This window comes from Zophobas morio, unplaced genomic scaffold (genome assembly GCF_036711695.1).
Source record: "Zophobas morio isolate AGI-343-1 ecotype UQ-CSIRO unplaced genomic scaffold, CSIRO_AGI_Zmor_V1 ptg000021l, whole genome shotgun sequence".
NCBI classification, from domain to species: domain Eukaryota; kingdom Metazoa; phylum Arthropoda; class Insecta; order Coleoptera; family Tenebrionidae; genus Zophobas; species Zophobas morio.
In genome coordinates this window covers 21,617,865-21,644,642 of record NW_026972126.1, presented here as the reverse complement: position 1 = coordinate 21,644,642, position 26,778 = coordinate 21,617,865, and the positions used below count along the sequence as shown (strand labels likewise).

The 26,778-nt window shown below is 33.0% G+C and overlaps 2 protein-coding genes across 3 annotated transcripts in view; one reads left to right on the top strand and one right to left on the bottom strand.

The window, feature by feature from the left end:
- Positions 1-8,683: 8,683 nt before the first annotated feature.
- LOC135132914 (uncharacterized) lies at positions 8,684-17,553 on the top strand. The gene is made up of 5 exons (XM_064061132.1): positions 8,684-9,137; positions 15,161-15,397; positions 15,901-16,206; positions 16,859-17,008; positions 17,056-17,553. The coding sequence occupies exons 1-5, from the start codon at positions 8,859-8,861 to the stop codon at positions 17,356-17,358; spliced, it is 1,275 nt and encodes a 424-aa protein (XP_063917202.1). The 5' UTR covers positions 8,684-8,858; the 3' UTR covers positions 17,359-17,553.
- A 6,273-nt stretch (positions 17,554-23,826) lies between these two features.
- LOC135132793 (sodium-independent sulfate anion transporter-like) overlaps positions 23,827-26,778 on the bottom strand; it is a 55,993-nt gene continuing 53,041 nt past the window's right edge. For both annotated transcript variants that reach the window (XM_064060991.1, XM_064060992.1), the window contains exons 5-9: positions 25,100-25,442; positions 24,746-25,048; positions 24,552-24,697; positions 24,326-24,499; positions 23,827-24,276 (exon numbers count right to left, since the gene is read on the bottom strand). In XM_064060991.1, the coding sequence (XP_063917061.1) occupies positions 24,070-24,276; positions 24,326-24,499; positions 24,552-24,697; positions 24,746-25,048; positions 25,100-25,442 (1,173 nt within the window). In that variant the 3' untranslated portion in view covers positions 23,827-24,069. The remainder of the gene's footprint in view (positions 24,277-24,325; positions 24,500-24,551; positions 24,698-24,745; positions 25,049-25,099; positions 25,443-26,778) is intronic.

Sequence of the window (26,778 nt, the reverse complement as noted above, 5' to 3'; positions counted from 1 at the left end):
AGGCACCTGACGTTTTGTTTTTAAAAGAATTTTTAAAAATCTCAAGGGCACTCGAATAAGAATCTTGAGGACTACTTCTGCTTCAGTTTGGAAAGAACTTGAAACACTTGACTTAAGTAGGTTTGATATAAGCTGCGATTTGTTTTTAAAAGATTTTAAAGGAATCTCAGGCTTACCTGGTGTTTTATTTTTAAAAGAATTTTAAAGGATCTCAGGAATCTCAGGGACAGACAAGAATTTGAAAGAACCTCATTTGTACCTACATAAACTTCAGCAACTTCGGTTTCATAAGAAAGGTAAAACATAAAAACATTTCCATGGCAAAATGTTGTTGTCTAATGTTGCATTAATTGCTGCATTTGATGAATAAAATAAGTGAATTAAAAAGCGAAAAACGTAGAAAGAAAATCACATTAAGAACATAAAAAGATCAACTGCAATCTCGCATCGCAAGAAATTCCTCATACTCCACAAAAATCGCATTAATTACCAACACCATAATTAATATGAAATTCCTTGCATTTTCTGATCTTCTTGTCGTAGAACAAAACCCTACAAGGAAGTGATCGCCGCCGTTCCACCTTTCAAACCCCTATCCAGTTCCTCAAATCGTCGTAACGACCCATCGGCCAACAATTTTAGAGAAATCGTACCAAATCACTTACACTTTACCTAAGCTCCATTGAATTCAAATTACACATTTCGTTACCCCGTCCAAATAAAAATAAGAGTAGAATTTGATTAGATTTGGAACGAACCGAGACCAGCGAAAGACGTCTCGCAGAAAAAACACTATTGCGTAATCAGATCATTATATTCATTACTTGTAACGCGATTATCCGAATCCGTCGAATGGATATTATAATAAAACCGCAGCGATAGAATTAAGTAAAAGTTACGGGAAAATGCGAGCTATTATGCGAGCGGTAATTAGAAATATGAGAAACGCGAACCGTCGTTCTGGTGTGTCAGTACCGGTAAGGACGTTCAAATTGGAAGCAATCACTGAAACAATTAAGTGTCGCTCCACACCTAAAAATTCCGTGGATAATTCTTTTTTTTCTCTTGCTCGGGTACGTTCAAAGCGGTTAAATTGCAAAACAAAAAATGCGACTTGAATGTTGTTTTGCTTGTCTGTTTTATGGAGGCAATAAAGGCTCGTTGCTATTCTTGAAGCATTAAATTGGAAATTTTGCATATGGTGGATTTCTCCGGGTGATGTAATGGTTGCGACAATGAGACCGGTTGCACGCTGAAGCTGAGGAAAATATTAAGGTTTCGGTGGTTGGGGTCATCGGTGAGATGGTTAAAATTTATTCGCGCAATAGGTTGTGCCGATTTTTCGTTTGAATACAAACCGCATTTTAAATTTAGGTGTTACTGATCCGGAAACGTATTCAAGCAAGTCGTTGATTTTTTCGTGTTTTTCAATTATTATTATGTAATTGGCTCAGTCTTTCAAAAATAGAACATCGGGCAGAACGAGATGTTTTCAAGTTTAAAAAAAAAAAACAAAATAGCAGAGACCTCAAGTTTCTTTCAAAAAGAAAACACTGAGTGTAACAGATATTCTTAAAAATTGTTCAAATACAAAACACCAGGTGCCCCCCAGATTCTTTAAAATTTATTCAAAATAGAAGAGCAGAACAGGAGCCCTAAAGATTCTTTCAAAAAGAAATCACCGACTGCCCCTCAGATCTTTCCAAATTCGAAAAAAAATCGTAACTAGCGGAAGATTATCTACAATTTGACACCAATTTTCGGTCGATTGAACCAATTTTAACTACTCCTACTTTTTTGGAAAATTTTTGGAAATTTTGAATATACTTTGCGTGTTTACTGGACGAGATATCGCGGCGGCGATTTCAGAATCGCAACTAGCCAAAGATTATCTACAATTTGACACCAATTTTCGGTCGATTGAAATAATTTTAACCACTTTTTTGGAAAATGTTAGGAAATTTTGAATTCACTTTTCGTCTTTATTGGACGAGATATTGTGGTGGCGATTTCAGAATCGTAACTAGCGGAAGATTATCTAAAATTTGATACCAATTTTCGGTCGCTTGAAACAATTTTAACCACTTTTTTGGAAAATTTTTGGAAATTTTGATTTCATTTCACTTTGCGTGATTATTGCACCAGATGTCGTCACGGCGATTTCAGAATCGTAACTAGCGGAAGATTATCTACAATTTCACACCAATTATCTGTCGATTAAACCAGTTTTAACCACTTTTTTGGAAAATTTATTGGAAAATTTGAATTCAATTTTCGTCTTTATTAGACGAGATATCGTGGCGGCGATTTCAGAATCGTAACTACCGCAAGATTATCTACAATTCCATACCAATTTTCGTTCGATTAAACCAATTTTAACCCCTTTTTTGGAAAATTTTTGGAAATCTTGAATTCACTTTGCGTGTTTATTGCACCAGATATCGTCAGGCCGATTTCAGAATCGTAACCAGCCGAAGATTGTCTACAATTTCACACCAATTTTCGGTCGATTGAACCAATTTCAACCACGTTTTTGGAAAATTTTGGGAAATTTTCAATTCACTTTGCGTGTTTATTGTACGAGATATCGTGGCGGTGATTTCAGAATCGTAACTAGCGGAAGATTATTTACAATTTGACACAAATTTTCGGTCGATTGAACCAATTTTAACCGTTTTTTTAATTTTTGGAAATTTTGAATTCACTTTGCGTGTTTATTAGACCAGATATCGTGGCGGCGATTTCAGAATCGTAACTAGCGGAAGATTATCTACAATTTGACACCAATTTTCGGTGGATTGAACCAATTTTAACCACTTTTTTGGAACATTTTTGTAAATTTTGAATTCATTTTTCGTGCTTATTGGACCAGATATCGTCACGGCAATTTCGAAATCGTAACTAGCGAAAGATTATCTACAATTTGACACCAATTTTCGGTCGATTAAACCAATTTTAACCACTTTTTTGGAAAATTTTTGGAAATTTTGAATTCACTTCGCGTGTTTATTGGACAAGATATCGTGGCGGCGATTTCAGAATCGTAACTAGCGGAAGATTATCTACAATTTGACATCAATTTTCGGTCGATTAAATCAATTTTAACCAGTTTTTAGGAAAATTTTTGGAAATTTTGAATTCACTTTTAGTGTTTATTGGACCAGATATCGTCATGGCGATTGCAGAATTGTAACTAGCGAATGTTTATCTGCAATTTGACACCAATTTTCGGTCGATTGAACCCATTTTAACCACTTTTTTGGAAAATTTTTGGAAATTTTAAATTCACTTTTCGTCTTTATTGGACGAGATATTTTGGCGGCGATTTCAGAATCGTAACTAGCGGAAAATTATCTATAATTTCACACCAATTTTCGGTCGATTGAACCAATTTTAATCACTTTTTTGGAAAATTTTTGGAAATTTTGAATTTCCTTTTCGTCTGCATTGGAGGAGATATTGTGGCGGCGATTTCAGAATCATAACTAGCGGAAGATTATCTACAATTTGACACCAATCTTCTGTCGATTGAACCAATTTTAACCACTTTTTTGGAAAATTTTTGGAAATTTTGAATTCACTTCGCGTGTATATTGCACCAGATATCGTCACGTTGATTTCAGAATTGTAACTAGCGGAAAATTATCTACAATTTGACACGAATTTTCTCTCGATTGAACCAATTTTAACCACTTTTTTTGGAAAATTTTCGGAAATTTTGAATTTACTTTTCGTGTTTATTGGACGAGATATCGTCACGGTGATTTCAGAATCGTAACCAGCGGAAGATTAGCTACAATTTGACACCAATTTTCAGTCGATTGAACCAATTTTAACCACTTTTTTGGAAAATTTTTGGGAATATTGAATTCACTTTTCGTCTTTATTAGACGAGATATCGTGGCGGCAATTTCAGAATCGTAACCAGCGGAAGATTATCTACAATTTCACACCAATTTTCGGTCGATTGAACCAATTTTAACCAGTTTTTTGGAAAATTTTTGGAAATTTTGAATTCACTTTTCGTCTTTATTGGAAGAGATATTGTGGCGGCGATATCAGAATCGTAACTAGCGCAAGATTATCTACAATTTGACACCAATTTTCGGTCGATTGAACCACTTTTAGCCACTTTTTTGTAAAATTTTTGGAAATTTTGAATTGACTTTGCGTGTTTATTGGACCAGATATCGTCAGGGCGATTTTAGAATCGTAACTAGCGGAAGATTATCAACAATTTGACATCAATTTTCGGTCGATTGAACCAATTTTAACCACTTTTTTGGAAAATTTTTGCAAATTTTGAATTCACTTTTGGTCTTTATTGGACGAGATATTGTGGCGGGGATTTCAGAATCGTAACTAGCGGAAGATTATCTACAATTTGACACCAATTTTCGGTCGATTGAACCAATTTTAACCATTTTTTTGGAAAATTTTTGTTAATTTTGAATTCACTTTGCGTGTTTATTGGACGAGATATCGTCACGGCGATTTCAAAATCCTAACTAGCGGAAGATAATCTACAAATTGACACCAATTTTAGGTCAATTAGGTCATCGATTAACCACTTTTTTGGAACATTTTTGGAAATTTTGAATTCACTTTTTCGTCTTTATTGGACGAGATATTGTGGCGGCGATTTCAGAATCGTAACTAGCGACACCAATTTTCGGTCGATTGAACCAATTTTAACCACTTTTTTTGAAAATTTTTGGAAATTTTGAATTCACTTTGCCTGTTTGTTGGACCAGATATCGTGGCGGCGATTTCAGAATCGTAACTAGCGGAAGATCATCTATAATTTGACACCAATTTTCGGTCGATTGAACCAATTTTAACCACTTTTTTGGAAAATTTTTGGAAATTTTGAATTCACTTTTTCGTCTTTATTGGACGAGATATTGTGGCGGCGATTTCAGAATCGTAACTAGCGGAAGATTATCTACAATTTGATACCAATTTTCGGTCGATTGAACCAATTTTAACCACTTTTTTGAAAAATTTTTGGAAATTTTGAATTCACTTTGCGTGTTTATTGGACCAGATATCGTGGCGGCGATTTCAGAATCGTAACTAGCGGAAGATTATCTACAATTTGACACCAATTTTCGGTCGATTGAACCAATTTTAACCATTTTTTTGGAAAATTTTTGGAAATTTTGAATTCACTTTTTCGTCTTTATTGGACGAGATATTGTGGCGGCGATTTCAGAATCGTAACTAGCGGAAGATTATCTACAATTTGATACCAATTTTCGGTCGATTGAACCAATTTTAACCACTTTTTGGACAATTTTTGGAAATTTTGAATTCACTTTGCGTGTTTATTGGACCAGATATCGTGGCGGCGATTTCAGAATCGTAACTAGCGGAAGATTATCTACAATTTGACACCAATTTTCGGTCGATTGAACCAATTTTAAAAACTTTTTTTAAAAATTTTTGGAAATTTTGAATTCACTTTTGGTCTGTATTAGACGAGATATTGTGGCGGGGATTTCAGAATCGTAACTAGCGGAAGATTATCTACAATTTGACACCAATTTACGGTCGCTTCAACCAATTTTAACCACTTTTTTGGAAAATTTTTGGAAATTTTGAATTCGCTTTGCGTGTTTATTGCACCAGATATCGTGGCGGCGATTTCAAAATCGTAACTAGCGGAAGATTATCTACAATTTGACACCAATTTTCGGTCGATTGCACCAATTTTAACCACTTTTTTGGAAAATTTTTGGAAATTTTGAAATTACTTTTCGTGTTTACTGGACGAGATATCGTCACGGCGAGTTCAGAATCGTAACTAGCGGAAGATTATCTACAATTTGACACCAATTTTCGGTCGATTGAACCAATTTTAACCACTTTTTTGGAAAATTTTTGGAAATTTTGAATTCAAGTTTCGTGTTTATTGGACGAGATATCGTCAGAGCGATTTCAGAAACGCAACTAGCAGAAGATTATCTACAATTTGACACCAATTTTCGGTCGATTGAACGAATTTTAACCATTTTTTTGGAAAATTTTTGGGAATTTTGAATTCAGTTTGCGTGTTTATTGTATCAGATATCGTCAGGGCGATTTCAGAATCGTAATTAACGGAAAATTATCCACAATTTGACACCAATTATTATCGGTCGATTGAGCAAATTTTAACCACTTTTTTGGAAAATTTTTGAAAATTTTGAATTCACTTTTTGTCTTTATTAGATGAGATATCGTCAGAGCGATTTCAGAAACGTAACTAGCAGTAGATTATCTGCAGTTTGACACCAATTTTCGGTCGATTGAACGAATTTTAACTATTTTTTTGGAAAATGTTTGGGAATTTTGAATTCAGTTTGCGTGTTTATTGCACCAGATATCGTCAGGGCGATTTCAGAATCGAAATTAACAGAAGATTATCCACAATTTGACACCAATTATCGGTCGATTGAACAAATTTTAACCCCTTTTTTGGAAAATTTTTGGAAATTTTGAATTCTCTTTGCGTTTTTATTACACCAGATGTCGTCACGGCGATTTCAGAATCGTAACTAGCGGAAAATTATCTACAATTTGACACCAATTTTCGGTCGATTGAACGAATTTTAACCATTTTTTTGGAAAATTTTTGGGAATTTTGAATTCACTTCTCGTGTTTATTGGACTAGATATCGTCACGGCGATTTCAGAAACGTAATCAGCAGAAGATTGTCTACAATTTGACACCAATTTTCTGTCGATTGAACTAATTTTAACCACTTTTTTGGAAAATTTTTGGAAATTTTGAATTCACTTTTCGTCTTTATTAGACGAGATATTGTGGCGGCGATTTCAGAATCGTAACTAGCGGAAGATTATCTACAATTTGACACCAATTTTCGGTCGATTGAACCACTTTTTACAAATGTCTTGGAAAATTTTTGGAAATTTTGAATTCACTTTTCGTGTTTATTGGACCAGATATCGTAACTGCGATTTCAGAATCGTAAGTAACGAAAGATTATCCAAAATTTGATGCCAATTTTCCGCCGATTGAACCAATTTTAACCACTTTTTTGGAAAATTTTTGGAAATTGTGAATTCATTTTGCCTGTTTTTTGCACTAGATATCGTCAGGGCGATTTCAGAATCGTAACTAGCAGAAGATTCTGATATCAATTTTCGTTCGATTGAATCAAGTTTAACCATTTTTTTGGAAAATTTTTGGAAAGTTTCAATTCACTTTTCGTGTTTATTGGACCAGATATCTTCACGGCGATTTCAGAATCGTAACTAGCCAAAGATTATCTACAATTTGACACCAATTTTCAACACTGTACGCCCTTGAGTTTTTTACAAATCCTGTCAAAAAGAAAAAACCATGTGCCCCTGAGAATGTTTAAATTCCTTTCAAAAAGAAATCAGCAGTAGCCTTCAAGATTCTTTCAAAATAAAATCATCCAATTCCTCTGGGATTCTTACAAATTCTTTCAAAAACAAAACACCAGATCTTCTATAGATTCTTTAAATAATAATAAAACTCCAGGTGTCCTGGAGATTCTTTAAATTTTTTTCAAAAATAAAACAGCAGTACCCTTTAAGATCCTTTCGAATATAAAATACCTAGTGTCCCTAGCAAAACAAAATAGCAGCAGTCCTAGAAGATTCTTAACAAAAGAAATCAGCAACAACCCCTGAGATTCTTTAAAACTCTCAAAAAAAAAAATAGGAACCTACGCAATTCTTTCAAATTCTTTTAAAAGCAAAACACCGATGCGTCTGAGATACTTACTTTCATCTTTTTGCTAGATTGAACGTTCCTAAATATAATTTGAATCTGCTTATATTTTCAAACATTTTTGATGAGTAATGATTTTTTTAGCCCAAATGTCCTTATTTCGAATTCAGCAACACTGGGACAAAATCTTATGTTGGAAACAATTACGAATTGGGTCACTTTTTACACGTAAATTGAAAAAAAATCCTTCCAAAATTGAGTTAGAGATTAACTAGTTTCATTTCAGCAAATTATTGAAGTTGAGCTGGTAGCAATATATGTATTTTTTTATTCTCTCTTCGAGATTGGCACAAATTTGCTTAAATCGTCTCAGATTAGGAAAAAATATGCACTTCAGTGTTATTTAATCCGAAGTTAAAAACAAGCATAAAATATCGCACTTCATTCACAGTCTGGCACTGTATAATTTTCAGAAGTACATAATTATTACATAAATCAGAAGAAAGTGGAGAAAATCTCAAGAATGTTAGTCATACACGGTAGAAACTTCAAACCGTTTATGTTCAGACCATTGTTCTCAAAACACACAAACCACGCAAAAATGCCACCTCGAGAACAATCCCGTGTCATCTCCGCACGGCCTTCCGCAGCCACCTGCTCTGAAATCTGAATCGCTCCACCGTCCCACGCGTCGCCCCGACCCAAACCCCATCGACTTCCCATGGCCCCGTCCACCGCCTCAGCCCAATCCGATTTCCTCTTTCCGCGCTTCGTTCCACCGAATCTTATGAAATAATCCAATTTCACACCATCACTACCTGCTTTTTTGCCCGGTCGATCTTTCAATCACCAATTCTAGAAAACACAGTTCAACAATCGATGATTTACTAATAGAAAATTCTCGCCGAAGATGTAAAAAATCTTCATGTCCCCAATTGAACCCGCTATTAGCTTTCACCGATAGATGAAGAGAGCAGTCATAACAAACGCAAGTCCCGCTCCGAAGACAGTCGCATGCCGAGCCCCAGCGCGCGCGTTCTTCGTTCTTCGTTCTTCAATCTTGTGTGAAGATATTATGTGAACCGTGATTTGATTACAATGATGTGAAGATTGAGTAATGAGTATCTAGTGAGGAAATCGAATCAGAGCGAAGATGACGGAACAGAAAGACTGCGTCGAGGTGGTGGAGGAGAACAACAACGTGAACGATAACAAGAACTCGATGAACACGATTTCGTCCAAGCTGTCCACGGACCAGCTCATCTGCAAGTCGCCCCAGGAGTCCCCGGGGAGCTCGGTCCAGTCGGTGGAGAAGATCGTCGTGGGGGATGATGGGTCTCTGCTGTGTCTGGGGCTGCTGCAGTTCATTTTTGGGTTCTTCATGGTGGTCTTTGGGGCGCTGGTGATTCAGTATGATGCCAGTTTGGCGCAGGTTAGTGGGTTCGGGAGCGCGGTTGCGGTTTTTTGATGTTGTGGAATTGTGAAAGTCTGATTTGGCTTAATTCTATTACGGTTTTTTGGATAGCATGATCTGCATTTTATTTTAGGAATGTTGTTGGATTATTAATTTTTTTCGAATTAAAAAATGGGGCAATTATTTTGAATAATAAAAACAAATTTTGGTCAATTAATTTATCAGTTGTCAATACTTTTTTGATTTCACATTTGTATGTTGTTCAACTTGTCATTAAATTTATCTTTTACCGCATATCTGTATTGAGTTAATGAGGGATCATTTTCTAGTTAACGACCTTAATTGCTGTCGTATAACGCTTCGTTAACTACTTCAAAACTACTACCTGTTGTATCGGAAATAAATTAATTTCTGAAACAATTTAAATCTAACCTGATAGGACGTTTTCAAATTTAATTAAAAAAGAATTAATGACATAAATCTGGTGGAAATACCGATTTAGTAATTCAAATGAAACTAAAACGATATAAATTGTGGTAATTAGTGCAAGTGTTACCAATATCAATTAAATCAATTTTCCTATAATTGCAAAAGCAGTTTTTGACCCAAATGCGTTAAGAAAGCTCTAATTGTAGAAATTTTAATGTCTTTAAATGTGTCCAAGTTACAAAGTTTGGTAGATTTTGATTTTGGAAATTAAATATTGGAATAAAAATTTGGAAAACTGAAATATTTTGATCATGAATTCAAAAATGTTAAAAATATTGTACGAGTCATGGTAATAACTTCAAGTTTTCTTAATTATATTCGAAACCTGAAAATAGATTTTTTAAATTTTGAATCTAATTTGACGACTTTTGAAATATTAAGGTGATTTTTTAGAAAATTTTGAATGCATAAATTAAAAAAAAAAATCATGATCTGTTGTGTCAAAAGTCTTAAGTCCACGAATTAAAAAAAAACTTAAATATTTGAGAATTCTATTGCTCGATTGTATCCATTAAAGCAAATTTTAGTGTTACAAAAGTAACACAAAAAAAAACCCAAAATTTTGATTCAAATTTGGAATTTTTGGTTTTGTTGTGGAAGTTTCTTCATTCGCTGAATTAATACTTTGATTTAAGAATTTAAGGAGACTTAATTGTTCCTGTTTTGTAAATGTAATTTTTTTTTCATAAATTTCGAAATTCTAACGGCGCTTTTTCAGTTTTTACTTTTACCATTAACCCAGTAAGTCGTCAAAATCGGATTTGTTAATTTGGAAAATAATAACAATTCCTTAATTTTTTTTTTGTAAATTTACAGAATCTTTTACATGAAACTAACACTGTTTTTTCAGTGTTCATTTTTATCTAGCCTGATAAGTTGTTAAAATCGGATCCAATTCTCAGTTTCAAAATTGTGTTAAATTTCAAAATAAAAAACCTCTCCAATTTTTTTTTAGTATATTTAGAAAATCTGACACATGAAACTAAGACCGCTCTTTGAGTTTTTACTTTTACCTTTAACCTCATAAGGTCATAAGTCTTCAAAATCGGATCCAATCTTTTTTTAAAAATTTTGACAATTTTGAAGATAAAAATGTCTCCTCAAATATTTTTATAGTAAATTTAGAGAATCTAACACTTCAAACGAACACCACATTTTCAATTTTTAGTTTTGCCTTTAATCTCATAAGTCGTCAAAATCAGATATAAGTTTCATTTTCAAAATTTTGTTAGTTTTCGAAAAAAAAAAAAAAAATCGGAGTAGTATATTTTAAGAATCCAACATTTGAAACGAACATCACTTTTTCAGTTTAGTGTTTTCCTTTACATTTAACCTCATAAGTTGGATCCAGTCTTCATTTGCTGAAATTCGATTTTCGAAATTTTGTAAATTGTTTAACGTCACAAACTCCTCAATTTATTTTTAATAAAATTGGAGAATCTAACACCTGGAAATAACGCCGCTTTTTTACCATTGGCCCAATAAATCGTCAAAATCGGATTCAATTTTCATTGGCTGAAACCTCATTTTAAAAATTTTGTTAATTTTGAAAATAATAAAAATTCCCTGATTTTTTTTATAGAATCCTGCACTTCAAACAAACACCAAATTTTCAGCTTTCACTTTTCCCTTTAACCTTATAAGTCGTCAAAATCGAATCCAATTTTGATTTGCTGAAAATTGACTTTCAAAATAATGTTAAATTTCAAGATAAAAAAAATCTAATATTTTTTTAGGAAATTTTAGAGAATTTAGCATATGAAACGAACGCTGCTTTTTCAAATTTTATTTTTACATTTAACCTCATAAGTCGCTAAAATTAGACGTAATCTTCATTTTCAAAATTTTGTTAATTTTCAAAACAGAAAAAACCCTATTTTTTTTAGAAAATTTGAAGAATCTAACATTTGAAATGAACACCACTGTTTCAGTTTTTTCTTTTACCTTTAACCTCATCAGTTGTCAAAATCGGATCTAATCTTCATTTCCTGACTTCCGATTTTCAAAATTTTGTTAATTTTCGAAATAAAAGACTCCACGAATATTTTTTTTAGTAAAGTTTAGAAAATCTAGTATATAAAACGAACGCTGCTTTTTTAGATTTTACTTTTACCTTTAACCTTATAAGTCGTCAAAATCAGATGCAATTTTCATTTTCAAAATTTTGTCAATTTTCAAGATAAAAAAACTTCAATTTTTTTTAGGTAAGTTTAGAGAATCTAACACCTGAAACGAACACCGCTTTTTCAGTTTTTACCTTTACCTTGAGTCTCATAAGTTCTCAAAATCGGATTCAGTTTTTTTCGCTGAAATTCGATTTTCAAAATGTTGTCAATTTTCAAGATAAAAAAAACTCCTTTTCTTTTTAAATAAATTTAGAGAATCTAACACATGAAATTTACGTCGCTTTTTCAGTTTTTACATTTAGCCTTAATCCAGTAAGTCGTCAAAATCGGATCAAGTTTCATTGGCTGAAACCTCATTTTCAAAATTTTGTTAATTTTCAATACAATAAAAATTCCGTAATGTTTTTAGCAACTTTACAGAAACTAACACTTCAAACTTTAACTTTAAGAGTCAAAATCAGATGTAATTTTCGTTTTCAAAATTTCGTTATTTTCCAAAATAAAAAGAAAACAATTTCAATTTTTTTACTAATCTTAATGGTTTAATATTTGAAACAAACGCCACTTTTCAGTTTTTTCTTTTACCTTTAACTTCATAATTAGTCGAAATCGGATTTAGTCGACATTTGGTGAAACCAGATTTTCAAAATTTTGTCAATTTTCAAGATCAATTTTTTCTTTAGAAAATTTAGAGAATTTAACACTTGTAACTAACACCACTTTTTCAGTTTTTACTTTTACTTTTAGCCCCATAAGTTATCAAAATTGGATCTAATTTTCATTTGCTGAAATCCGATTTTCAAAATTTTGTCAATTTTCAAGATAAAAAATCCTCATTTTTTTTTAATACACTTAGAGAATCTAACGCATGAAACTAACGCTACTTTTTCAGTTTTTACTTTTACCATTAATCCAATAAGTTGTCAAAATCGGATCACGTTTCATTGGCTGAAACCTCATTTTCAAAATTTTGTTATTTTTCAAAATAATAAAAATTTCCTAATTTTTTTAGCAAGTTTACAGAATCTAACACTTCAAACAAACACGAAATTTTCAGTTTTTACTTTTCCCTTTAACCTTATAAGTCTTCAAAATCAGATGTAATTTTCATTTTCAAAATTTTGTTAATTTCCGTAATAAAAAAAAACAAATTTTTGCAGTAAATTTAAAGAATCTAATATTTGAAATGAACACCACTTTTTCAGTTTTTCTTTTGCGTTTAACCTCATAAGTCATCAAAATCGGATCAAATCTTCATTTGCTGAAATCCTATTTTCAAAATTTTGTCGATTTTTAAGATACGAAATTTTCTCAATTTAATTTTTAATAAATTTAGAGAATTTAATACATGAAACTAACGCCGCTTTTTCAGTTTTTACATTTACTATTGAGCCAATAAATCGTCAAAATCGGATCAATTTTTAGTGGCTGCAACCTCATTTTCAAAATTTTGTTAATTTTGAATATAATAAAAATTCCCAATTTATTTTAGCAAGTTTACAGAACCTAAAACTTCAAATAAACACCAAATTTTCAGTTTTTACTTTTCCCTTTAACCTTATAAGTCTTCAAAGTCAGATATAATTTTTATTTTCAAAATTTTGTTAATTTCCGAAATAAAATAAAACATTTTTTTTTAATAAATTTTAAAAATCTGTTATTTGAAACGAACACTTCTTCTTCAGTTTTTTCTTTTACCTTTACCTCATAACTCGTCAAAATCTGATTCAATCTACAAACATTTGGTGAAACCCGATTTTCAAAATTTCGTCAATTTTCAAGATAAAAAACTCCTTAATTTTTTTTTTATAAATTTGGAGAATCTAACACATGCTAACGCCGATTTTTCACTTTTTACTTTTACCATTAACCCAATAAGTTGTCAAAATCGGATCAAGTTTCATTGGATGAAACCTCATTTTTAAAATTTTGTTAATTTTCAAAATAAAAAGGACTCCTCATTTTTTTGTAAATTTAAACCGCTTGTTCAGTTTTACTTGTACCTAGCTTCAAAAATTCTCAAAATGGAATCAAATTTTCATTATCAAAAACCTCAATTTCAAAATTTTGTTAATTTTCAAAATAAAAAGGTCTCTTCATTTTATTTTACTAGTAAATGTACAGAATCTAACACAATAAACGACCACCACTTTTTCAATTTTTATTTTTACCTTTAATCTCATATCGTCGTCAAAATCGGATGTATTTTTCATTTTCAAAATCTTGTTAATTTTCAAATTGAAAAACTCTTCTCAAATTGTTTTTTGTAAATTTAAAAAATCTAACTTATGAAATGAACACCAAAATCGGATCTAATCTTCATATGCTGAAATTTCATTGTCAAAATTTTCTTAATTTTCAAAATGAAGAAGATTCCTCAAAAATTTTTAGAAGTTTACAGAAGCCCTGTTTCATAACAATTCCACTCGATTTTCCAACTACAAAATCGCCTGTTCTGTTACATAAATTAAATCCCCCTAGTAGTTACACGGGAATTATATTAATGTACACTTTCACAGCCTTTGTTTTATTGCGGTAGTGGATTTAATTATGATAAATTTGTCTGAATTCCAATTCTAACACACACCGACAACCGCAAACAAGTGTTCTTACGCCAGAATTAACTTTATTAACATGGGCGCTGAGCGTGAAATTCGAGCACTAGGCTCAAAATTCAAGCATGCACGGGTAAACGTACACATCCGCCGTCGCGCTCTTTGCCAACAGCAACCTTTAATTGGTCCAGTTGCATGTCAGAGCAGTTTTCCTCACAATTAAAACTCACACATTATTTCCAAATTGGGCAATCAGATTCGTAGATAAACTGTTATTATGTGTGTGATTGGTACACGCGGTAGTGAATGAGGAAGAACGCGAAATTGGTGTAATTTTGTCTTGTAGAGTTTCTGGTACTACTAGTACTAATTTTACCAGTCTTGAAATAAATAACTTTGGCTTCAATTTACATACTATCATTTCGAAAGTACTACTCCGTAGTAGTCTCAACTAGTGAAAGTACCCAGAGCAAACATCTACAAATCGGTACGACCTCAGAAACAAAACTCCTAATAATTTACCTAAACACCTCCTACAGTCTGTAATTTCAACAACCATTCAGCCATCCGGCCATGCTAATACGCATTAACCCACAGATCAAGTACCACCAGTACCAACACTCAACCCGTCGTGATAGGTCACCACAATCCACAAATCCCATTTTCCTTATTTACATCTCTAATTAATCCGCAATCACCCCATCGACTTTCCCCATCTTTCACTACCGAGACCTAAATCCTAGGTCCAATCCAGGTCAGACACAAAGCCACCTTTCCGAACAATTAATATAATTCGATCAATTAAGATGACATTTTGCGCATAGCTTGAATCAAGGTCAACAGCATATGGTACTCAGTCGTACTTTTGCAGCTGGGTGGTGGTATATGGGCTGGTTGCCTTTCCATGGCCACTGGGATCATCGGGATTCTGGCATCCGCAAGGGAGTGGTGTCCGTTGAAGTCCACGCCCCAGAAAATCACCCACACGATTTTCCTGGCTTTAAGTCTGGTCAGTCTGGCGATCGCGCAGCTGGTGGTGGCGCTCGCCGCCACAGGGGCGGCGAGGGACATCAACAACTCGGAGTACGAAGGGGACGACGAAGACGAGGTACGTTTTAGGTTTGACAAAATTTTCAATAGTGGTACTACATCGGGAAAAATTTTTCCCACCGGATCACCATATCGAGCAAAAATGCTAGTGACAGTTTGTCCTTCAAATACCAGAAACGGCACGTTTTCTAGAAGAATAAATCTCACCTTTAGAAACGTGCACGAACGGTTGAGCCATGTGGTTTCCTCCACGGCATGCGTAACCTACATCTACTCTCGTTTTCAACTGGTCGCCTCCGGCGACGAATTATTAACATATTTGTTTTTTACGCCATCTCCATACAAGAGTACTATCCGAGTTGAAGGTTTTTCGCGGTACTGACGCGCCTATCACTTCTGGAAGGTCAAAGTTAATTAGAAAACGGCTTCAGTACCCATAGTCTCACGATCATTAAAAAAAAAGAGCTAAATATAGGCTTGGTGCTATTTTAGTAGTACCACCCGGAAAATGGAATCACTTGAGGAGAAAAAACGTTAATTGTTGCTTTGGTACTGTTTTAGGTGGTGACCACGACTCCGGTACCACCCGGAAAAATCTCCATCATACTACCCCTCAACTACATGAGCATCCTGTGTAACTTGGGTCTTCTGGCTTTCTCAGCCGCCGAATTTATCGTGGCAGCTATAGCCTCGTACAAAAGCTCGAGAATCCTGTGTCCGTGCTTCCGAAGAAAAGAAGACTATATGGAAGACTTGAACACGCACAGGAATGCTTTGGTTAGTTCTTGGTTGGGTAAACAGAGTCCTCCTCCTCACCTGTACGTGGTTACGACAGGTTCCACGTCGACGTTAGGCAAAGGAAGCAAGGTGGGTACTTCTTCGTGGTAAAAAGTACTCATTTCTGACCATCCATGAAAATTGTGGTGATTTGGTAACCGGTTTCGTTCCTAATAACTTTTTTATAGACAATATTACGACACAATGACGATTTACATAATTTATGTTCCGTAATTGCTTGATTTTGATTGTTTTCTAATGGTACTAATTAAGAGTCAAATTAGCCGTATCTGAATTCCCGAAGGACACAAACAACAATTCGGTACCAATTTGAAGTGGTACCTCTAGGTTGCGCCATTTTTTCCGAACTCCTCTTTCACACGCCCGTGGTCGTACCGCTTCCAAACCAAATTCCAGACTCGAGGTGCGGTCGAGAAAAAGTCGGCCTCAGGCCGCGGCAAAAACTAGACCGAAATCGACATAAATTCATTAAAACCAGCAAGCGCGTGACCAAATCCCGATTGTCTTTAACATTTAAAAAAGTACCACCTAACTGTGCACCAAACTGGAGCTAATTTCACACTTGGAGTCGTCGGAATGTTGATGACACTTTTCTAACAGTACTCGCGTCGTTTTTCTTTTTCGAGTCAATGTAAAGGTGAAAGTTGGATCAATGAACTTAGTACCACATTTCGTACCTTATAATTGCTCGCGTCTTGATGAAAGTGGTTTCTGATTGCAGATGTCCGGTGGTTTACCGGTGCCGGTGTTCGCTATGCCGCACCACCAGGTGGTACCGCAGCGCGTGATGCACTACCCGCTGATCCCGGCGCCTTTGGGTACGATTCCGTCGCCGGTCATCCCGCCGTCGCCGCCGAGGAACAAAGAAATGGTAATTGTTTGCAAAGTAGTACCGGGGTACTGATTATAGTTGTGTAGATGCGGAGGAAGAAGAAGCACGCCTATGCCAAGTGTCCTTCGAGAGACTTAACGTCCAAAAAGGCGAAGTCGAGGTCCAAGTCCAGGAAGGAAAAAAGCGTGACTGAAGAAGACGTGGTTCGGACTTATACAGGGTTGGACAAGACAATCGCGGAGGAATTCATTGACATTTGCGATTCGAGAAATGTCAGCCTGTGTAGTGACTCGAGTTGCACAAGTAGTTGTCAGAGGAGTTGTAATGGGTGCAACACGAATAGCGATGTTGCCTCTAGGGATTATTTAGTCAGTAATAATAAAACGTGAACATGACGTCAGGTTGTCTGGTAACGAATCTGGGTTGTGTTTGCGGTTGGTACCTAACATTTGCTAACTTCTTACAGGTTGTACACTGTGGCTAATGTCTCTCTTATTGTTGTAACTTAAGATGTTGTATAATTTGTAAAAATGTATATGTGATATATTGTGTATATCTTTTTTTAATAAAACCATGAAATGACATTTTTGGTGATTTTGTAAGAATGGACATATATAAAGATCGAGTTCCAATGGAGATAAATAAACTATTGAAAATTTTGTCTTTCAGGAATGAATTAATATCTCCTGTTTTCTATGAGATTAAGAACCTCCAAACACATTTTTGATAAATTATTATATTTCCACAGGGTGTATAGATTGTTTCAGAAGCAACTTTGACCTAAATAATTTTATAGATTAAAAAAGTTGGCCCGCCCACCCACCCTTCTCCATTTCAGTGAACAAATTGCTTTGTCCTAAAATAAAACAAGGATTTCACATTATTAAAAACTAAAACCTCGTGTATTTCACTTCTTCTCCTCATTTCTCATGTCCTTCAGAGATTAGGAACGTTCGTTATCTGCAGTAAAACACCAAAGTTTCAAAAAAGCAAGCTCTAAATTCATTCTATTCAATTTTAAATTTTTTTACCAACTGAATTTGAAATTTAGCACTTTCAACTTTTAATCAATTTTTTATTGAAATTTGAGGACTTCAGAGAGTAAAAAAATTGGTACCTAGTTTCATGAGATTGTGAAAATTTTTTAGAAAATATGTTTATAAAGAGTATTTTATATTGGTTTTGCTTCTGAACCAACTTTGACTTAAATAATTTTATAGATAAAAAAGTTTTCCCCACCCACCCACCCCTTCTCCATTTTAGTGAACAAGTAAAACAAGGATTTTACGTAACCAGAAACAAAAACTTCGTGTAAGAGATCAGAGAAGTTCACATAAAAAAGATTAAATTTCAAATCTGGATCATGTCTGCAAAAATTTTATTTTTTTAAATAGAGTTGTAAATTTTTCGAAATTTTTCTCTTGAAATTCGCTTCAAATTATTTCACATTAAAAAAAGGACACTAGGAGGCCTCAAGATTCTTTTTAACTTTTTCATAGAGAGCCAACTTTAACATAAATAATTTTGTAGATTAAAAAAAGTTGGTAGAAAATGTTTTCGATTTTTGTTTTCTGATAATCTCCATAAAATAAAAACCAGTAGCCTAAGCAACATTTTTTGCTGTTTTGATTTGCAGTTTTTCAAGTTTTCAAGTTTAAATTTTGCAATTTTTCGTTTGGGTTTTTTATTTTTTTCCAGTTTTGCGTTTCTTCAGTTTTTCAATTTTTTCTTAAATTTTTAGATTTTGAAGTTTTTCGATTCAGTTTCTCGAATTTTCAATTTTTCAATGTTTCGATTTTTCACTTCTTCAGTTTCTTGATTTGCAATTATTCACTTCAATTTTTTATTGTCTTTATTTTATTCCATTTTTTGTTTTTTCAACTTTTAGATTTTTTAATTTTTTGTTTTTTCAATTTTAGGTTTTTCAGTTTTTCGATTTGCAAATTTTCCTAGTTTTATTCATTTTGAGTCTGTAATTATAATAATAATTAAAAAAAAAATACTTTTTATCTTTATGATTTTAGGATTTTCCACTTTTCAGTTACTGGATTTTAAAACTTTTTTATTTATTAGATTTTTCAAATTTTCCTAGTTTTATTCATTTTGAGTCTGTAATTATAATAATAATTAAAAAAAAAATACTTTTTATCTCTATGATTTTAGGATTTTCCACTTTTCAGTTACTGGATTTTAAAACTTTTTTATTTATTAGATTTTTCAAATTTTCGGTTTTTAATTTTGAGTTGGTCGATATTTAAGTTTTCAAATTTTCGGCACCTCAATGTTAGAGTTTTTCGAATTTATAATTTTGACAATTCTATAATAATTTTTTTCAATTTTACAATTTTCGGGTTTTCCAATTTTTCGCTTTCGCGTTTTTTCATCTTTCCGAATTTTCTATCCATTATTTGTTTCGATTTTTAATTTTTTAATGTTTCAATTTTTCGTTACTTCAGTTCTTCGAGTTGCAATTTTACGATTTTCGGTTTTTCTATTTTTTAAATTGAAAACTCAGTTTTTCGAATTTTTAATTTTTGAATTTTTCGATTTTTCATTTCATCAATTTCTTGATTTGTTATTAATTCTGGCGATTTTTTATTTACTTTATTTTATTCCATTTTTCGATTTTTCAGTCTTTGGATTTTTTAATTTTTTGTTTATTCGATTTTACATTTTTCGGTTTTCCGATTTGCAAATTTTCTTTGTTTTCATTTTAGATATGTAATAATAATGATTTAAAAAAAATTTCACTTATCAAATTTATGATTTTAGAATTTTTCCACTTTTCAGTTAGTGGATTTTAAACTTTTTCATTGTTCGATTTTACAATTTTCCGACTTTTGAATTTTTCAATTTTTTAATTTTTGAATTTTTCGATTTAAGCCTTTCGAGTTTTTAAGTTTAAATTTTTTAATTCTTCGATTTGCAATTTTACGTTTCGGTATTTTAGTCTCTTTTTTCAGTTTTTTTTTCATTTTTTTTCTTCAATTTTTCGATTTTTCAACTTTTAGATTTTTGAATTTTTTGTTTTTTCAATATTGAATTTTTCAGTTTTTGGATTTGCAAATTTTCCTAGTTTTCATTTTAAATATGTAATAATAATAATAATTTAAAAATTTTTTCACTATTCGATGTTATAATTTATCAAATTTTCGATCCTTCAATGTTACGTTTTTGAATTTACAATTTTGACAATTCTATAATTTTTTGATTTTATAATTTTAGAGTTTTCCAAATTTTTGCTTTCGTGTTTTTTCTTCTTTGCAGTTTTTTTCCTTATTTTTTTTTAATTTCTCGATTTTTAGTTTATCGTATTTGAGTTTTCCAATGTTTCAATTTTTCGTTTCTTCAGTTCTTCAATTTACAATTTTACGATTTTACACATTTTCAATTTGGCAAATTTTTCGTTTTTTAGATTTCCATTTTTCAGTTTTTCAAGTATTCATGTTTAAATTTTTCAGTTTTTCAATTTTCCAGCTTTTTGAATTTTTTTTAATTCTTCGATTTGCAATTTTTCGTCCCGGTTTTCTACCTCCTTTTTTTCAGTTTTTCGTTTTTTCAATTTTTCATTTTTTCCTCCAATTTTTAGATTTAGTTTTTCGATTTACAGTTTCTCGAATTTGCAACTCTTGATTTTTCAATTTTTCGATTTTTCATTTCTTCAATTCCTTGATTTGCAATTATTATTTCTTTTGAATTTTATTTTCTTTATTTTATTCCATTTTTCGATTTTTCAACTTTTATTTAGATTTTTGAAATTTTTGTTTTTTTGAATTTTAGATTTTGCAGTTTTTCGATTTGCAAATTTTCCTAGTTTTCATTTTAAATGTGTAATAACAATAATAATTTAAATTTTCACTTTTCAATTTTATTTATTTAGACTTTTTCCACTTTTCATTTACTGGATTTTAAAATTTTTTCATTTATTCGATTTTTCATTTCATCAGTCTCTTGATTTATTTATTAATATTAATTATTCCTTTCGATTTTTTATTTTCTTTATTTTATTCCATTTTTAGATTTTTCAACTATTAGATTTTTAAAATTTTTGTTTTTTCAATTTTAGATTTTTCAGTTTTCCGATTTGCAAATTTTCCTAGTTTTCATTTTAAATACCTATGTAATAATAATAAATTAAAAAAATTTCACCTTTCAGTTTGATGATTTTAGAATTTTTCCACTTTTCAGTTACTGGGTTTTAAAATTACTTCATTTATTCGATTTTTCAGTTTTACCACTTTTGAATTTTTCAATTTCTAGATTTTCTAATTTTTTTATTTGAGTCTCGAGTTTTAATTTTTTAGTTCTTCGAATTGTTATTTTTCGATTCGGTTTTTATTTTCTTTTTTCAGTTTTCCGTTTCTTCAATTTTTAAATTTTTCCGTTTTTTCTTGAATTTTTTGATTTGCAATTATTATTTCTTCTGATTTTTTACTTTCTTTATTTTATTTCATTTTTCGATTTTTCAACTTTGATTTAGATTTTTTTATTCTTTGTTTTTTTTTTTAAATTTAGATTTTGCAGTTTTTCGATTTGCAAATTTTCCTTGTTTTCATTTTAAATGTGTAATAATAATTATAATTTAAAAAATGTTTTACTTTTCAATTTTATTTGTTTAGAATTTTTCTTCTTTTCAGTTACTGGGTTTTAAAACTTTTTCATTTATTCGATTTTTCAGTTTTCTTACTTTTGAATTTTTCAGTTTTCCCACTTTTAAATTTTTCAATTTCTAGATTTTCCAATTTTTCGATTTGAGTCCCGAGTTTTTAATTTTTAATTTCTTAATTCTTCGAACTGTTATTTTTCGGTTTTTATTTTCTTTTTTCAGTTTTCCGATTCTTCAATTTTTAAATTTTTTATTTTTTTCTTCAATTTTTTAATTTGCAATTATTATTTCTTCTGATTTTGTACTTTCTTTATTTTATTCCATTTCTCGATTTTTCAACTTTTATTTAGATTTTTTATTTTTTGTTTTTTTGAATTTTAGATTTTGCAGTTTTTCGATTTGCAAATTTTCCTAGTTTTCATTTTAAATATTTAATAATAATAATAATAATAATACTGATTTAAAAAATTTTCACTATTCAATTTTATGATTTTATAATTTGTTTGCTTTTCAGTTACTGGATTTTATAACTTTTTCATTTATTCGATTTTTCAGTTTTCCCACTTTTAAATTTTTCGGTTTTTCCAGTCTTTCAATTTTTCAACTTTTCGAATTAAAAAAATGGAAAACTTACAAAACTGTAAAAGTGAAAAAATCAAAAATGTAAAAACGACAAAGTATAAAATTTGAACTTGAAAAATTGAAGAACCGAAAAATTGAAAAATCGAAAATTAAAAATTGACAAATTTTAAATCGGAAAAGTGCAAAATTGAAAAAGAAAAAACAAAATATTGTAAAATCGAAATATTGAAAATTCAAGAAATCGCTAAATCAACGAATTGAAAAATCAAAGATTGAAAATTTGAAAAACTGAATACACGAAAAATTATAAAATTCGAAGAAACATTGAAAAAATAAAGTATTTGAAAAAACAAAAAAATTGTGAAATAAAGTCGAGAAAATAAAAATTAAAAAATCCGGAAAATGCAAAATAAAAAACAAGAACTTGAAAAATTGAGGAAACGAAAAATTGAAAAAAGAAAAATTATAAAATCGAAGAAACAGAATAAACAAAAAAATCTGATATAAAAAAATTTTAAATTCGAGAAACTGAAAAATTAAAATATCAAAATATTGTAAAAATGAGGAACTGAAAAATAAAAATTAAGAATTTGAAAAATTTAAGAAACGGAAAATGACAAATCGAGAAATTAAAAACTGAGAAACTACAAAATCAAAAAAAAAAATCGAAAAAACGAAACATTATAAAATTGAAAAATTGCAAACCGAAACACTGAAGAAACGAAAAATTGAAAAATTTGAAAGTTGAGAAATTGAAAAATTGGAAAAAAAGTTTCCCGATTTTTTGTCTTAGAGGGTATATCAACTGGCAAAATCAGTCTTATCTTCGCAATACTAACCCCGCCCACCCACCCTCTCTTTTCTTAGGGGATATATCAAATGCCAAAATCAGTCTTTTCGTAGCAAGTACTAACCCCGCCCACCCGCCCTTTATTTTCTTAGAGGATATGTCATTCGCCATAATCAGTCTTCTCTTTGCAAATTCTAAATTCTAATAGCCTGTAGCGGCACAATAACACATGGGTAAGCAGAGCAAAGATAAGTTGTCTTGTGGTGTAGCGGTCAGCATACCAGCCCGGAATGCTTGGAGACGTGGGTTCGAATCCCACCGAGGCACAACATTTTTCTCTGCTTACCTATATTGGTGACCTCCGACAGGCAACGCCCACGCAACATCCTTCTGCCACCGCCCTGTGCCCGCTGTGTTCGGGGTCCGCAGCACCGCCAGGGTTCGAACAACGACCGTAAGAGTGGTAGGGGCGACGCCAGCATCTATCTCCTTCGCACCCCAGCACGACCGCGCGCTGTGTCGCTGGGGGGGGGGGGGGGGGAGTACTGTAGCGGCACAATAACACATGGGTAAGCAGAGCAAAGATAAGTTGTCTTGTGGTGTAGCGGTCAGCATACCAGCCCGGAATGCTTGGAGACGTAGGTTCGAATCCCACCGAGGCACAACATTTTTCTCTGCTTACCTATAAGCCCATTGATATACCGCAATTTTTAAAAATTTCAAAAAAATGGAATTTCACTGGGAATTTTTCGAAAATATTGCGCAGACACAGACAGACAGGCAGACTAACGGAAACGTGGAACCACTTTTCCGTGAAAGCTGAAGGAATCAGTTTGACATTGCTATATCTGAAGACCGTTCCACCACCAAAACGCCAAATTATTAAAAAAGTAAAATTTATTACTTCACTTGCTTACATCAATATACAATACATCAAAGCAGCGTTCTAACAGTAATTAAAACTCCTACCTAACGATCACATTTCGTATACTACCTATCCTAACACATGGAGCTTCCAGAGGTACTTAATCACCTAACAATAAATTCGTCATTTTCGAAAAACCTACTTATCTAAATTAAATTATCTGACTTAACTAACTTATCACAACACTTTCAATCTCACTAGTGGCTATCGTTAGTCTCCAACGAATTCGTCTCGGCTTTGCCCGAATACTGTTTCAACAACTCGTTTAGTTCGAAATACGTCTCACAATAGACGAAGTCTTTTGGCTGAACACCTTGGAACGTGTTGATCACACTTGGCTTGAGGTTATAAAAGAGGATCGGTTGCTTGCGCTTGTGGAAATCTTCAATGAGGGACTTGATACCCTGTAATAGTAACATTAGTAACACAAACACTAAAGTTAGGTTAGGTTACCTTAGCTGCTGTGAAATCCGCGCCCTGTATATGTCGAGCGTCTATGACAACAGGAATGGAGCTGGAACCTTGTTTGACTCCAGCTTTGGAGACTACAGTCCTAACGTACTCGACTGACGGGAAAGTCAGGCTTCGGTCGGGGGTGATGAGGAGGTAGTCGCAGCCTGAGTAAGCCTACAATTTTATTGTTGTCATAGTGTGTCATACAACCGGTGAAGCCACGTACCGAAACCTTTTCTACATTGACCGAAGGTCTGGCTGTAGCGTATAGAAGAAAGATCAAGTTGATTCCCACTCCTACCACGATCCCGATTTCCAGACGCAAGAACAAACAACAAACAAAAGTCGTGCAGGCCGGGATCAGGTCGGACTCTGGAACAACCAGGGTTAATTTTGGTTCGGCGCGGTTGTCCCACTTACTTTTCGTCCTCCACATGGGTTTGACAACATGAAACTCTACCATAAATACTACTGCAGCGATAATAACGGCAGCTAAAGAAGCTTTAGGAATGTAAGAAAAATAAGGAGTGAATAGATGTAAGGAGAGAATTACAATGATTCCAGTATAGATTCCACCGAAAGTTGTTTTGACACCGCTGGCGTGATTGACGGCTCCTCTTGACAATGCTCCTGACACTGGCATCGACTGGACGAAGGAAGACGCTATGTTGCACACACCCAAAGCTAACATCTCTTGGGTGGCGTCAATCGTCTTCCCATCAGCTGGAACAAGTCATGGTATAATTGTCAATAACATAGACAATGGGTCTTTACCGAACACTTTCGCCAGGGCGATGTTCTCCAAGATTGACAACAATGGTACGACGATGATCCCCGAGCCCAAAGCGGATGACATGTCGACGAAGTTGTACGTGGTGTTGTCAATGTGGGCTTCGAATGGTGGAGGTTTGAACTCTGGAAGTCCAGGTTTGATGTAGCCCGTCAAAATGAAGGGTTGGGACCCATGAAGCTCGAAAAAGTAGGCCAAAACGGCTGAAAAAACCACCACGAGGATGTTCCTGGCGGTCGACACCAACCAAATTATCTTCGTCAGGACTTTATGGATCCTTTTTCGCTCCTTGATGTCTTGGGGCCCGATCTTCACATCCTTGATGCTCTACAAAAACCGATTACTCATTATTAGAAGGTAGTGTTTTTGTGGATCTGGACTTCGTGCCAGTTAGTAGAAAGATTTTCATTGTTGGATGATTCACGCTTTAATCACGATACCATCGATAATTGATGCAGGATGTGGCAGTTTTAACAGTTTGATTGGGGAGAATTGGGGTAACAAACACCGAGGAATGCGAATGTGGTTCAAGCTTCAAGGATACAGCGAAAAACCGCACGGATCAAGATTTTAGGTAAATTAATAGAAAATAATAAAACCGCAGAATAATTAGCCGAGTGTGAGGTGATACCCGAGTAGGAAATGATGCAATACGAGACGCAAACAGGTGTTTCGGCTGATAAAAAATAACGGTACGACTTAATTGTTTTTATGGTTGATAAAAAAGCGGAAAATTTCTGGCCGGCTGATTGCTTTCGGAATCTGTTGTGGCACCTATTTGGCAAATGCTAATTTCAGTCGTAAATTAAAAAAGCTATAAAAAAATTATATAAAGTTCGCGATATCAGCGAAATCACTGCGGAATTTGTTAGACGGATTTTGAAGTGATTGTTGTTGACGGTGATGTGGAAAATTTCAGATTGCGAGTGTAATGATAGCGGCATTTTAATTGTCTTGTGGCTAATAATTTTGTTTTTCTTGTTTGTTGTCGTCTCTGTGTTCCGGGAATGCTGCGAGGAAACATTACGTGGTCGACGAAGATTTGGCAATTTAGGGATTTTAACGTACCCAGAAAAAAAAAACTATATTTCTTGTCGTTAATTATACGTAAAAGCATAATTTGATTACTATTTTCAATCTAACAATACTCAATTAATTAACACCGTTAAACTGACAATTCACTAGCTACACTTACACTTGAGGCATTCATGAAGTCCTCGAGTTCTTTCCAATTCTTTCCAAAACAAGACATGAGAGGTTCCTGACATTCTTTCAAACTCCTACGAAAACCAGACACAAGAGGTCCTCGAGATTTTTTCAAACTACTTCAAAAACAAAACCTGAGATTCTTTCAAACTTCTTCAAAAACCAGACACAAGGAATCCACGAGATTCTTTTAAACTACATACTTCAAACCAAAACATAAGGAGTCCCCGAGATTCTTTCAAACTACTTCAAAAATCAAAACAAAAGAAGCCCCCGAGATTCATTAAAACTACTTCAAAAACCAGACACAAGAGGTCCCCGAGATTCTTTATACCACTTCAAAAACACAACAAAAGGGGTCCGCGAGATCCTTTAAAATACTTCAAAAACCACGCATAAAGGGTCCCCGAGATTCTTTCAAACTACTTCAAAAACCACACACAAAGGTTCCTCGAGA